This window comes from Hoplias malabaricus, chromosome 3 (assembly GCF_029633855.1).
Source record: "Hoplias malabaricus isolate fHopMal1 chromosome 3, fHopMal1.hap1, whole genome shotgun sequence".
In the NCBI taxonomy this organism is placed as follows: domain Eukaryota; kingdom Metazoa; phylum Chordata; class Actinopteri; order Characiformes; family Erythrinidae; genus Hoplias; species Hoplias malabaricus.
The window spans coordinates 22,089,802-22,105,094 of NC_089802.1; the positions used below are offsets into that span (position 1 = coordinate 22,089,802).

At 36.4% G+C, this 15,293-nt stretch overlaps 1 protein-coding gene across 2 annotated transcripts in view; it reads right to left on the minus strand.

Annotated features, from left to right (window-relative positions):
* arhgap17a (Rho GTPase activating protein 17a) overlaps positions 1 to 12,299 on the minus strand; it is a 32,539-nt gene extending 20,240 nt beyond the window's left edge. For both annotated transcript variants that reach the window (XM_066664363.1, XM_066664362.1), the window contains exons 1-2: positions 11,871 to 12,299; positions 7 to 46 (exon numbers count right to left, since the gene is read on the minus strand). In XM_066664363.1, coding sequence (XP_066520460.1) covers positions 7 to 46; positions 11,871 to 11,923 — 93 coding nt within the window. In that variant the 5' untranslated portion in view covers positions 11,924 to 12,299. The remainder of the gene's footprint in view (positions 1 to 6; positions 47 to 11,870) is intronic.
* Between the last annotated feature and the right edge of the window lie 2,994 nt (positions 12,300 to 15,293).

Consider the following 15,293-nt stretch of genomic DNA (forward strand, 5'->3'; position numbering starts at 1 on the left):
AATCACCTGTAACAGGTCATCGCTGAGGACTTCAGTTTTCTCTGCTCTGTATAAAGAAAAAAAGCAGGAGAGGCTTAGTTCAGTGAAAATATTCTAAATGTGTACAAACTTTTAAATATATAGACACATAATCAAACAAACAAATATGGCTGGTTTAAACACTACTCTTGAAAGATTACATATTAAACAACAAATACAATTATAGAAACCACATGCAAAAATAGGTATCCTAGCTAAACCACAATACTTAGATAAAATCTTGTTCAATTTACATTGACAAATAGGCTGCCGTATTACTACTGGATTAAAGATAAAAAAAAAATGTGTTCAACAAATTAATTGTGTTGTATTGTATGTGATACACATGGGCAAAAAACAAAACAAAACAAACAAAAAAAAACATATGCAGAGACTAACTCAGCATTAGTCGCCAGCCCATAGTCAACAGCTGGCTGAAATAGGACCTGTAGCTCTGTACTTTCCCAGAGAATTTCAGCATTCCAACATTGGCCTTGCAATGCTGATATGCAGATGGTTTTGCACTATTAATAGTAAACTAATAGATGGCTTTGACCATGGCACAGATTAGCTCCTCGTGAGTTTTCACTTAAATTTTCAGCACCTACCAGGCAAAATGCCCTACTGCTGCTGTAAAACATAAGCAGTCTAGCCAATTACCATAAGGTTACCATTTTCTTTTAACAGTCTTTACAACTGGCTACCAGCCTTAAAACTGGCTTATTTTCATACAATTCAATATACTAAGTAGCTCTAGATTCATAAAAGACATGTAAAACAGAAGAGTACAAAGGTACCTATTATAACCCTTTAAAGTCAAAAATATAAAATATAATACATGATCTTTGGAGATGACTCTTTCATCATCTAATGAAAAGAAATACTGGAAAAAACTTCCATCTTTTGAGGCAAGTGTTCTGTGTTGTCTATAATAAATTATTAATAAAGTGGAAGCATTTCCATGCATTTACCAAACCATTACAAAATTGTTGCTATCACCATGGAACCACAGGAGAAAATATCAAGACTCCTTTTTTGCTAAATTGAAGCAATTCCAGGTATTTGAATGGTATTACTTGGAGCAAGACTAAGCATTTCATAGATGTAGTGTATTCTACCTGTCAAATGCTAATTATACAAAAATATTCAGAAAATTCAAACTGTTCTTTACAGCAGCAAAACACAGTTAGACAATTATATAAAGTATTTTTATGAAACAAAAATGTATTTTTAGATTTCCAAACACCTTTTTGTGCAAAATGTGTTGGCTCAGTTGTTGACATAAATTTTCTGAGATATATTAAGAGGAAGATGATGATGATGATTTCATGTCAAAACTTTGTCTTATTGGAATTCTGTGAAGCTGTTTTGTGACATCAGTTGTAAAAAGCGCTATACAATTAAATTTGATTTGATTTGAGTATGGGAGGTCTGTTAAGTGACCTCAAACCAAGATTAAGAGATAACAGAAACAACTGTAGTTCCTGCTACAGAGCCTTTGACGTTTTTTTTTTTTACCACCAGTATATGAAATGTAAAAACGTCAGAGAGAAGAACAGAGTACAGAAGAACAGAGTTTTTAATAAGCTCAATGTTATGTTTACTTGATAAATTCTGACAAAATCAATTTGCTATTCATTGTTTAATTGAATCAATCAAAATTATGAAAAAGAATTGTAAAGAAGTCTGAAGAATGGTGTTAACTGATGCAGTGAACTAAATGAAAGACAGTTTAAAGAAAAAAAATATATTGGTAAAGGCTTCAATATGACGTATTCAGAAATTATATGATCCAAAATGTAAAAATGAAAATTTAGATGTTTATTTAAAGGGCCACATAATGTGTGATAAAAAAAAAATCTGTTATATCGTATGGCTTTAAATAAATCCATAAAAACATTCAAATTAACCTTTTAAAGACAAAATAGAAAGCACAATGTTGTTTTTGCTTTGACTAGAGTATTTCAAGAAAATAAATAGCCAGGAATAGTAGAAAAATCTGTTTTGGAAAACACTGAAAATATAGGTGATTCTGTGATACTCACATTCCAAAAACCAAAATGTTTTAGCCTAGCTGAAAATGAACAACCTACTTCAAGTAGGTTAACTTTCTCAACAGCTCTGTACAGATTCTGTAACCTCTATAACCTTGTATGGTATATAGGACATCTTATAAAGTGTACCATATGAAGAATCAAAATTAGGCAGCCTGGATAGGCATTCCCTGAATAGTTTTGGGAATGTTGCAGTGATTAACATTAGCAATATGCCTTAACTAATGTACTTTAATTACACTACAATTATATAAAAAAGTGTGAATTGTAATTCCAACTGTGTTTACTCCTGCTATTCTCACTGTGCCATGCTATAAAGGCACCACAGACTACATTACAGTAACCTTGTGACAGTGGTGGACAGCTGCTTTCAATTAACATAGAGGAGCAAAAAAGACACTGAAAGACTGAAACCAAATCCAAATAGGATTCAAAAGACTTTTTGGAATCATGCTTGGGCCAAGTTGTGATCACACGTACAGTATAGAACGATGGGAAAAGCAGATCCCATGCTTTAACCCATAAACTTATATGGTTGAAAAAAAAAGGTTTAAACACTTACTGTTATCATACACTTGAGTAAATTAAATCACCATGAAGGTCAAGATAATGATCTACTTTGCCCTTAAGAATCTGCAACTTTGCTGTTTTTTTATAGATTCTTCTGCTTTAAAAACAAACAAAAACCCTGGTGTGAACTAATTTCAGTTAAGGGTTCTTTTTTTCCCAAACATGGTAAAAGCATAGGAAGTGCAAGATCTGCAAAAATAAAAAGTAATCCAATACTCCAAACTGGAAGGAGCTGATTATACTATGGAAATGCCAAATAGCACTAGTCACTGTGAAAATGCACATGATTTGTGAAACCTTTTAGACAACTACAGGAAACTGATGCAAAGATAAACCCACAGAAAACCTTTGGCTGACAAAAAGAGGTACTGTTCTAATACATTCATTCATTGGCACCATCAAGGCACCAGTCCTTCACAGGGCAAAACAAACACTCACACATATGGACAATTTTGAGTAGCCAATCCACCTACCAGCATGTGTTTTTGGGCCATGGGAGGAAACTGCAGCACCTAGAGGAAACCCACATGGACACAGGGAGAACACACCAAACTCCTCAAAAGACAGTCAACTGGAATCTGACTCGAACCCACAACCCCAGGACCCTGGAGCTGTGTGACAGCGGTACTACCTGTTGCACCACTGTGCCACTGTTCTAATACATCCACAATAAAATCCACACCAAGTAATTTTTAGAAAGAAATATCTTAATATTTCTGCTTCAGTCATCAGGGCACTGTACAGCTCACAAAAATCACATTTGGATGTTTTGGGGATTTTTTTTTTGTGTATCTGTGTGTATAGTGACCTCCACTAGTTGTAATTATTAATGTAAATATTAATGTTATATCATTAATAGTATGGAAAAGCATATCATTAGCTTCCTCATAGTGCATTTAATATTTTAAACTGAGCGACGCCTAGACCAATTAGCAGCAGACATAGCACAGAGGAAAAACACATGTAAAATGGACTACAGAAAGTCACACTGAAGGGCAGCACAATACTTGGAGTCCTTCTTTAAGTTTCTGACTTATTTTATGTGTATGTTTATTTGAGATTTGTCTTGTTGTGGCATAATTCTACCATTTTTACCATTATACACAATAATATGAGTAGAAGAAAAATTTTAAAGGAGATGTCCACAGTTTTCTCCGCGACCCTGAAATGGAGAAGCGGAAAAGAAAAATGTATGTATGTATGTATGTTCACAGTTTTGATTTTAAAAAATAAATAAACACAACACATATTTTATACAATTTAATTTCCTTGCCATCTGCTAGCTCTCCAGTCAGTGTGTTTGCTCTAAACTGGTCTAATATGTTTATGAAGCCACAGAGTCTAAAAAAACAAAACTAAATAAAATAACAAAACTAAAGTGTCTTGATCTTGTATGCATCTCACTCTCACCCTCACGTTTTCACTTGATGAAACTGGCTCTAAATTCAGGAGAGCATTAAAGTAAAAACATACAGAAAGTGCTACAAAACTAAACAACTCAAATTACATATTAATTTCCGAGGTAATTCAATCAATGAATAAATACGAAATAATCTGAGCTTCTGAAGGTGAACAAACCAGACAGTGTTCCCCCCTATATCATAGACATTCCCTTTAAAAATGCATTAATGCAGATTGAGTCCTCACATCCAACAACTGGTTTCACAGGCTCCATTCCAAATCTCTCCCTACATATGTTATACATACATAAAACAATCACAACTGTCATCTAAAAAGGACTGAAGGGTTTAAGAATGATAATTCTGCTACATCACTTAAAATGAGTATGTTTCCTAGCAGAATTACCTATCATGCACTGCATGCAGTGATTACAAATTGTGTTTGAAATAAAAATGTTAGACAAAGAAGCAGAAGCAGCTGCAGACGAAGAAGAAGAAACAACACGTTTACAAATCCCCTTGGGGAAATTACTTCTCTGCATTTGACCCATGCATAGTACTGAACACATCGTGACCTTGAACTGGATAAGCGGTTACAGATAATGAATGAATGAATGAATGAATTAATAGTACTGAACACACAAACACTAATGAGCAATTCCTCACACACACACACATCTTTACAAGTCCTGAAATCTTTATTTCAGTGTCAGCAGCTAAGCTAAAGCTAAAGTTTCTGAAACCCCTACAATGTGGTCAAGTGCTTTTCAACGGCTAATGGTGAAATATATGAATCAAATGGAAAAGAGTGGACAAGATTTTATTTCCACTTGGGGGAATGAATTTCAATGGGTCAACTATGATGAAGAACAAGGATGAAGCTTTGTGCACATTGCTGTTTTCCACCCAAACTTGGCTAACAAGTCAGTATAGCTGCCAATGTAGACATCCACCTATCACATAACTAAGACACCAGTGCTCATTCAATTGAAGTGTTCTTTTTATAACATTAGCACTGTAGCTGGTCACTGAGAAAATTATGTGAACTTGTGAAGCAGAGAACACAGTGTGAGACTGACAGCGATAAAAGGTTGTTTGAAAAAAACCATTTAAATGACATTTGGGGGGTGGGCGGCAGGGTTAATCATGCTACTTTGTTTCATATATAAAATATTATGAAATCCTAGTTTGAATAATATAACAATTTGTGAATAATGTCATTAAATGAATGTCTCCTTCTGTTATTCCAGCACTTCCTAAGGCACAACATCCTTAGGCACCTGTACACAGATTGATTAAAAATGTGGCAAAATGAAACTAGCTTTTTATTTTTAAAAAATGAAAAATTTGTTTGTGTCCCTTCAGGGTCTCAGGGACGCAGACTGTGTTCTGTTCCTTATCTGTATCTCACAATCAGACACCATAACAATTCAGACACTGTCTACTATTGGCTCAAAGAATTTCTTGCAGGCAATTTTTTAGATTGTCTCTTGGCATGTTGTTTGTCGCTCTGTCGCTGTATCACAGCTACAAGTCGCGTTGTTCCGTAGGAAATTATTTAACATTTGTGGCTTTATCGCCTGTTAATGTAATGCAAGGTGAGCCTGACAAACTAAGGCTACATTTACACAGCAGGTGAATGTGGCCCAAATCCAATCTGTTTCATCATAGATGACACAGATGTGCCATTTGTGTGGCTGTGTGAACAGCACAAATAGCATTGAATCTGACCGGTATCATTACCACTTTCATATGTGGCATCTGTGGTGATGCGACTATCTGAACGGCCAGATCAGAATTAATGTGACTTTTTTTACGTCACTCCGGCTACTTTTATCGTTACACTTATATAGCGCCTTTCTAGACACCCAAGGACGCTTTACAATCTACACTGCTCAGAACGCTCAATTCACACACACACACTGTCGAGAAGCGGCAGCCAAACGCGCACAGCGTACTCTCAACCAGAAACGACCGTCCACCTGGAGGACTGCATCGGGCACTAGGATTTCACCCAGGACAGAGCGCCAATCCATATCTGGGCACACACACATCCACACTCATTAACTCACAAACCAGGACAGATATTACAGAAGCCAATTCACCTACCCTCCATGTTTCACCAGAGTTAAGGACAAGGAAATTGACTGGTTAAATAATTACCGGGAAACAAAAAACTTTTTTATCCTGGCTCCTGTCTCTCATTTATGAGAAAATAACACTTGTGCAAATTTGTATTGTTTTTATAAAACAAACTATTTTATTTTAAGGAGATCTACACCAATTTTATATTGTTCATGTCAATAACAAGCAAAATGTGGATCATCGAAATATTAAATTCATTATGTTGGAGCTCGTCTAGTTATTTTTGGAGACCTTGTGCTCCCGAGAAATATAAGAAATTTGCACTTAATGCGAAAGGAACCTGTTTATGTTTTAATATTCTTTAAAGTCTTTAATTAATACTCTGCTTTTAACATATAGCTCATTTGGAATTCAGAAAAGGGGGGGTTTTGTGATAAAGCACTACATAGTGTGTGTATTTTTCTGCTCAGCACCTGAACATCATCCTTTCACTCATGCAGGTCAGTTTAGGAGCCTGATCTCTTCAGACTGATATTGGATATTGGTCACATCATACAGACAGTGTGAACAGCAAAAATCAGATTTGATTCCCAAATCAGATTTAGGCCAGTTTTACTTGCTGTGTGATTGTAGCCTAACACTTTCTAGCACTTTGAAGATAGTATCTAATTTATAAAAGATAGTATACTACCTAGGTAAACAAACAGGGGTGCGTCTCAATTCAGCCGCATCCTTTGAAGGACACGGTCTATGAAGGTCTGTCCTTCAAAGAATGCTGAGTGTCCTTTGAAGGCCAAATCGAAAAGGGACAGTCTAATCTATGGCAGATATCCTGTTTGACTGTTGTTCCTACACTTACCATCACGTTCCAGATGGCTCCTGAGCAAAGGCGGAGCCAGAAATTAATTCTCCCTGATTTATTAGGGCTAGAGATGAAAGTGTTTTATTACAGTGGATTTCACTGAAAAGACTTGGAATATTTAAATTCTAAAAAGTTCACTCAGACTCTATTCTTAATACCGGTTTAACTCATTATACATTTAAGTGTAGAATGAAATAAGTCATAATCTGAAACAGAAACTATCAGAAAGCTATCCCAGTGTGTTTACTGTTATGACACCTTTTTGGCCTTAAAAGCTTGTTTTTGATTATTAATAATAGGAATGCACCGATTTTTTTTTGGGCCGATACGATAAGCAATAATAAGCACCTTGGAATAGTCAATACTGATATTAATAACAGATATTTATATCTTTTTGTAATTAAAGCTAATTCACATTGGATTAAAGCAAAACAAATTCATTTTATCATAGGTTGTCATAGGACATGCATTTTCTTCAGTATATGTACATTTGTATACTTTTAATTTTATCTTATATTTGCCATTGTGCATTTATACTTTTATCAAAGATTTACAGCTGGTTCTGCATGAATGGTTTCTAGAGGGGCGCTAATTAGTGCAACACCAGGTTTATTTTAGATATGAGCTCTGAGCAAGTGAGGCAGAGAATGTTTAAGTGAGTGTTTGTAATCGTTTAACATTGTGTTTCAGTAATAAATTCAGACTCGATATCTATTTTCAAGTGTTTTATATAAGGGCACCTGGACGGTGGTGGTTTAACCTGCTGTGTGTGTGTGTGTGTGTGTGTGTGTGTGTGTGTGTGTGTGTGTGTGTGTGTGTGTGTGTTTACACCGCTATCTGTGTGTGTGTGTACTGAGCATCACTGATATTTAAAATTTAATCCCAGAAACTGCAGAAACTGTCAAAACTTCCACATGGCAGACAGTTGTGTATTTACAGCCGTCAGTGCATATGTGCAAGCACTAAAAAAGGCAGCAAGTTATATATATATATAAATCTCTCTCTGCTCCTTTGTCATGTTTCTCTTTTCTCTTATGTGCTCTCCTCACATATGTTGTAACACAAAATACATATAAAGATAATCTTTAACATAAACAGCTACCATTTAAAGCAGTGAATGTGGAAAAGGGAAAGTCTATATTAGAAGCCATAATATCTTTCTGAGGTGAACAGAGATCAACAGAGATCAGAGATCAACAGAGATAAGAGATCATGTCATAGAAACAATATTTTTCAGATATAATCGATAACGTGTTCTGCTTCAGCTTCAGTAGCTGGGCATCTACCTCAGACCAGTTTTGTTTAACACCACAGGACATAAACGTGAGATAAAAGGGTTAATTCATAGATAAATGTTACAATTTCCCCACAGTGGGAAACTGCTCCTGGCTTCTTAAACAATGGAAATATTCAAGTACATTTAATATTTGTATCATTACTCATGTTATTTTGACTGAATCCCCAAGGCACGCAATGAAAAATGGGACATCTGGGCTGGTGAAAGACAGTCCCATTGCATCCTTCGTTTCTCAGGAAAAGGTTACATTTGTCGGCTGCATAATGAGGAGCCTCTGAGATGGGACAGCCTAGTCGAGCTGCTGTGACATAATCGGCCTACAAACGCGTCCTTCAAAGGATGCAGCCCTTGAATTGAGACGCACCATAGGTGACACTAGTGGATAGCGGATACCCATAATATACTACATTGTTTGGTTAAAAACCCGTGTGTCGTAGTGTCCGAAACAATAGTAGTGTCAGAACATCTGCCTGTATTGTACTAAGACACTGAACTCAGCCACTGTCTCATAATTAGTAATCTTTCAGCAACAGAGGAAGAGCTAAAATCCATTCACAATCTTGGTCAAATCCTCAGCTTGGGGGGTGGAGGAGCTTGGGGGGCTGAGCGGGGTGACAAACAAAACAAAACAAAAAAAAAGTGTCATTGACGTAAACACTGAATGGCACCCAGTCATGCAGCAGTCCTTAAATGTAATGAGTTCTGCTATGTTTTGGAGAATTTTAGAGTAATCGTAAGCGAGTATGAATGAATGAACAAATTACAAGCAAATTCCATGAGGTGCTTTGCATCTAAAAATGGTGAAATCTTGCAACTTTTTTTTCCAAGAAAGAAAAAAAAAAATGTGTAAAGTTATGTTTCTGTAAGGCATGCAGTATTAGGACTATTTACATTCAGGAAAATGATCATTTAGCTTACAACAACCTTATTCCATTTACAAAAGAGTTGATTATTTGATTTTGTTCCAAGAAATTAAATATATCCAGAACTGCTTCCTGTTCGAGAATAAGGGGATATTTCCTTTGAAGAGCTGCATACTGAACAGAATGTACTGCCTCATCACAATCACAGGAACCATGGGACTAGCTGAGGCTTGTGTCCAGCATACCCCTCCCCACACCCTCCAGCACTTTAACAATCAAGTCTTTTTTCTGCATTTGAACATCAGAATTTTTTGTAAAATGTATCTGACCAATCATAAAAATTCCAGGTGTTAACATCTGTTGCTACAGGTGTTGTTTAAAGCAGCAAATTGGTTTAAGTAAATGTGATGTACCAGAAAATGTACCCCTATAGATACAACTACAATAGGTCTAGATGTGAGGTCTGGATTCTTTAATTTTGTTTCAAAATGTAACAAAAAGGGATTAATGCATTCTACATAATATTAAGATACGAACGTTTTTTGTGGAATTTGTAGTACTTTACCTCTACATCTCAGAACAGGTTTGGTCAACAGAAACATACCCAAAATATGATATCAAGATATATTATGTGCATTCCATCAGTTACTTTTGCTGATTTATTTTAAGTTTAATACATTTTTTGAGTATAGTAAATTTCAATGGCAGGGTCATAGCTCAAACTTGCAGTATCACACCAAAATTTCAACTCCTTATACAGTTCTGCCATTTGGAGCCCTAATAATCTAGATGCCAAATATATGGTGGGGTTTAGTAATTCAATAATTATCATTACTATTTTTTTTATTTTACATTATTTATATAGAGATTTGTTTTAATAATTGCCTTTCTTGCCAATAAAAATATTTTAGTATTAGTTTTATTTTTGATTATTTCCAGTTATTGCAGAATTTTCTAACTAATTCTTAGTCATCATAAAATTGCCAGATTTATAATATAGCAAACTCAGAAATTGTAACACTAGATGGTCCAATTATAATTGTATTTGTTTAATTTGTTTTTCAGTTATGAAACAAAAACTGTGTCATTTTTGCTATGTTTACTATGAAGTGTGGGGATTCCATCATTTATACAGGGGTAGTACTTCATGAAACAGATCCTTTTCCTTGCAGATATCTATGATTAGATAGATTCCTATCTATGTAGCCCTGTTTAAGAACAGTTTTACAATTTATCCAAATGAGTAGGCAGGTTTGTATGTTGTAAACCTGCTGTTCCAAAAGGGTCTTGTGGTAAAAGGAAATGTGTCCTATATTGAAAACAGTGTGCATAAGATTAGAGAGACAATAACTTTGAAAACAAGTTAGATCTGTTAAGATCATTACTGCATTTTGGTCACAACAGGCATCACAATGCCCTTGCAACAAGCCTCTGGAGACTGATCAGATTGCACTCATTGAAAGAGAAAATGAGGACACAGATGCTAAAGGTCAGGGCTTGTTGTGTGGCAAAATATGCGCTGCTAGGAAAGTGGTTCCTTTTAGTGTATAAGTCACTAAGTACAAGAACACTGGGACTGAAAATATGATTTGATATTCAAAGTCTCTCTGAGGACAACATGACATAATGAAATGCATCTGCATGAGCTCATATAGACCCAAAATGAAAATCTAAGCTTTAAAATGAGCTATTTTTACTATCCCACCACTATAATTCAAAACAATTATAACATTATTGAATAAAACAATATGGGCATGTACTACTTCAGGATAGTTTTGTTGCAGGATTGAACATTCTTTTATTTTTTGCCCCATTTATGCCCATTCCAGTATTTTCACTTGATATTTGCCTGTTACTGATAACCATTAATATAATAACATATTAATATATGTCTATTAACAGTGTCCAATAACTTTATTAATTACTGTTAAGCTGAATAACACACGGAGACATCATCCCATTGCACATGGTTTTATCTAGTGAACCATAAATTCTGAATGCTTCTGCCAGATAATGTAGCAACTTGCTCAACCTGTGTAGTTTAAGGAGAAGCACAACTATTGTACCAAATTAGAAAACCCCATTCACAATAACGCACAAAAATAGCATGAAAAGAATGCAGCCCAGTGGGCTTGTCAGCAGAGGAGTTTGGAAATGATGAACAAGCACATACCAAGAACATCAGTTACACTATGCTCAAAGGGAATGTCTTAGGAGAAGGTGGACAAAACCAACTGATTTTTTGATAAATATGTATTATGCATGAATTCCCATACAGCTGATAAAGACGTATTGGGTGGGTTTTGAGTAGCCAATAAACTGTAAGTGTTACACATCTAAAATAAACATATCTATTTCGAAACTAAAAAATTACACATTCGGTGCCAAAACGACCAATATTGAGCAGAGTTTTATTAAACTATATAGCCAAGCTTGAGATGGGTTTTTAATGAAGGGCTGTTTCATAGACAGCAGCCCGGACTGATGTGGCCTCACTGGTTCGAAACTCTATAAACTGAACAAAACAAGTTTTTTGTGTCCTGGATAAAACTTGACCAATCACTCATACATCAAACGATGAGATATTAGTTAAATTAGATACTAGTATGTATTATAATAGATAAATCTGAGTCATCGGGTAGTACAGTTAGACAAACCCCTACCGCCTTGGCAACACAGCACAACAACAACAGCGAGAACTGCTTAACTATTTATACTTGCCTGCCAACTGTTTGGTTGGCGAGTTGTTTCATCCGATTAAACTGTTTTTTCATTTCTGTTTTGTAGTCCAGCAAGTCCAGATTTCACGAGGTTGAAAGCAGTGTCCTTCAAGATAAGGCATTAGACGATAATCCTTTGAATCATTTTCAAGTTGTGCTGGTAATTTCACCGGCAGATGATTAGCTCGCTCGCTGAAGTAACGTTAGCTGGCTAGCTAGCGAGCTAGGCTATCAGCACGGAGTAAGGAAAAAATGTAGACAGCGATGTAAAAATAGTTAGCTTTGTGTGAATAGTCAAACAGTTTCACAACAAAGGTCGTCTCTTTTAATGGAGCCGACACCCACGAGCATGTCCTGTGCCTGAGAGTGAGAGAGAAAGTTGACACATCAGCTGTTGAGGTCTCTCTCCATGACTCTGTGCTTATAGACTCTGAACTCTGATGATGAGGAGGATGATGATGAAGCATTCTGCCTTTTCACGCCTCCCCGGTCATCATGCTGTGTGTGGTGCATTCAGAAATGAGATCATTTACCCCACTCCCCAGCGAAACATTCCCATTAAACTAGTGAAGGTTTAATATCTTATCTCAATATCTCTTAAGAAATTTGTTTTACCACACATTTACCACACCTTTTGAATGACACTAAATGAAATAAACAGAAGTTAATTAATTTGACCTTTCTCAGTTATGAAATTTACAGATGATGTTTCTGAGAATATTTTTTCTAACAATTCATTTATCAGCTATAATAGCTCATGTGCACTTGTTTTCTTATGCAATATCACAATTACTATTTGAAAATCCTGTAAAATATAATAAGCAAAACACTGCAGAAATATGCACTCTCATATTTACATAAGCTCTTATTGTACTATTAGAATGCACGTTTAAGTCACACCAATTTACTTAAACGTGCATTCTAATAGTACAATAAGAGCTTATGTAAATATGAGAGTTTAAATTTGTGTGAAATAAGTTAATGAAGTTTTACTTTGCTTTGATTGTACAAGGTTGAAAGGAATTTGGAGTGTTCTCCTTGTGTCCGCATGGGTTCCTTCAAGGTGTGCCGGTTTCCACCCACTGTCCAAAAACACACATTGGTATGTAAATTGCCTTCTAAAAGTGTCTTTAGGTGTGTGTATGTGAGTAAATGTGTGTGTGTGTTGCCCTGTAAAGGACTGTCATCCACTCCAGGGTGTGTTCCCACCTTTCACGGGATGAAAATGTCAAATGTAAAATTCTCTGAATATGATTCCTCATATATTGTCCTATGATTGTGTTTCACACACAAAAAAAGTTGTGGGACTAAAAGCTGAACTGGTGAAGCCTGTTAATAGCATTTGATAGATCATGTTTGCCAGGGAAATTGAAATTGTGGTGTCCGCAGTTTGGCTTACTGCCTCGTATTAGGTGGCCATTGACAGTTTATGATGTTTCAATCACAGAAGTAGAGAGGATGGAAAGGGTTATGACCAAGACCATAAGGAAGTGGCTAGGCGTGCCACAATGTTTAATTAGCATGTCATGGTATGGGAGAGGGGTACTGGAGTTACCACTCATAAGTTTAAAATTTAAATGTGTAAAGGTGAATCGTGAGATGATTTTGTCAGGATCGAAAAATGCAGTGGTAAAAGCAGCAGCGCCAGTCAAAAAAGCAAGAAGAAAGTAGAATCTGAAAGTGGCCGTGCAGGTAGCCAGGAGCTCATTAGAACCAACGATATTTGTTTCATATTTGTATGTTTGTTGGACAGCAAACGCCTAGAGAGAGAATGTTTTCGAGAAAGTGTGCAAGCTACAAATATTGGTAGATGGGGTGAAGCATGAGACTGGAAGTTGCAGGTGGATGTAGGTTAAAAAAAACTGTAGGTCACAGAGTGCATTCTGTTAACTACACTGAGGACAGACATGGTGTTCTAATCTGAAAGTAAATAGATAGTTTATTTCATAGAGTTAATAGTTCCATTTGCAGATGCAGTAGATAAAGTATTCGAAAGCAAGAAGCTGAAGTACGCAGACTTGGCTGAGGTGAAGGAATACTGGTGGCAGGCACATGTAAGACCGGTGGAGATAGGTGTTAGGGGATTTGTAGCCACGTCACATGGAACTGGTGGCACTGAGCATGCATTAATGGTGCCAGTGGGGCTAGGTACAGCTTTAGTCTCCAGGGAGGCCATTGTGGATTTAAGATTCACGATTTAAAGTGTAAGGTAGGACTGTAAAGCTGGCTTGGAGTGAGGAGGGTCTGGGATGCCAGACTTCACTGTTGAGCCTTTTGGAGGTGCTGTGGGCTTGATTCATTGAAACACAGACAAGGGGAGGTGCCTACCTGATGACCCCTATGACCCTTGTGGGATAGGATTCAAACAACAGACATTTTGTGGCTGCAGGTAGGAAGGGAGTGTGGTAGGCCCTATGTGAAGCTCTAATGGATTGTCATAGGATATTTTACGTCTTAACGTCAAATCAAATCAAATCTTATTTATCTAGCACTTTTCACAACAAAAAATAATCACAAAGCAGCTTTACAGAAATCCAGGTCCAAGCCACCTATGAACAAGCCAGGGGCAAGGAAAAACTCCTTGGACTCATACCAAGACTCATATGTGAAACCCATCCTCCTCGGGTCGACAACGGAGACACAACAGAGAACAGAACAGAAGTAAAAGTGAACTGATAACAGATGAATGGGTTATAGTAATGTGAATGTAGAATATTAGTAATATATGAGTCTGAGGAAGGAGGAGGTGGTCAGTGATTCTTTATGAGGTGGAAGTTGGCGGTTACCAGAAAGTTAACTAAAAAAGCTGTGGCTATGGTAGTATGACAGGGTTAATACAAAGTAGTGATAATATGAAAACCAGCTCTAACACCAATAGAGAAGGAGTAACCTTAAAGTGCATGATTAACCATAAGCCTGTTTGAAAAGTCAGGTTTTTAATCAAGATTTAAAGATTGAGAGTGTGCCTGAGCCCCGAACAGTAACAGTAAGGCTATTCCAAGTCACCTATTGCTTATATTCAGCCAGATGAACACACTCAGAGGAGATTATTAGGCTTGTATGGTGCTGCATTTTGGAGGTAGTGGGGGACACTACAAGGGTCTGCATTCAAAAAGAACTGGATGAGAATTTACTTATTTTTAAATGTATTCATGTACTTATTTACTCTTTTAATTGTTTGATTGTGTAATCCACCACACCAGAGAAAGGGGAGATTGAGCTGTTCTGTAGCTTGAAGCTCTTAGATGGGTTTAATTTCTAGTTGAAAATGTAAAATAAAAAACAAATGTTCAGACCCACACACCACACACACACACACACACACACACACACACACACACAAAAGAAGATAAGATGGAAATATGATGATGTCCATGTCATATAAAGAATTTTCACTTCTAGGCAATATCATTTCCTGATTGCC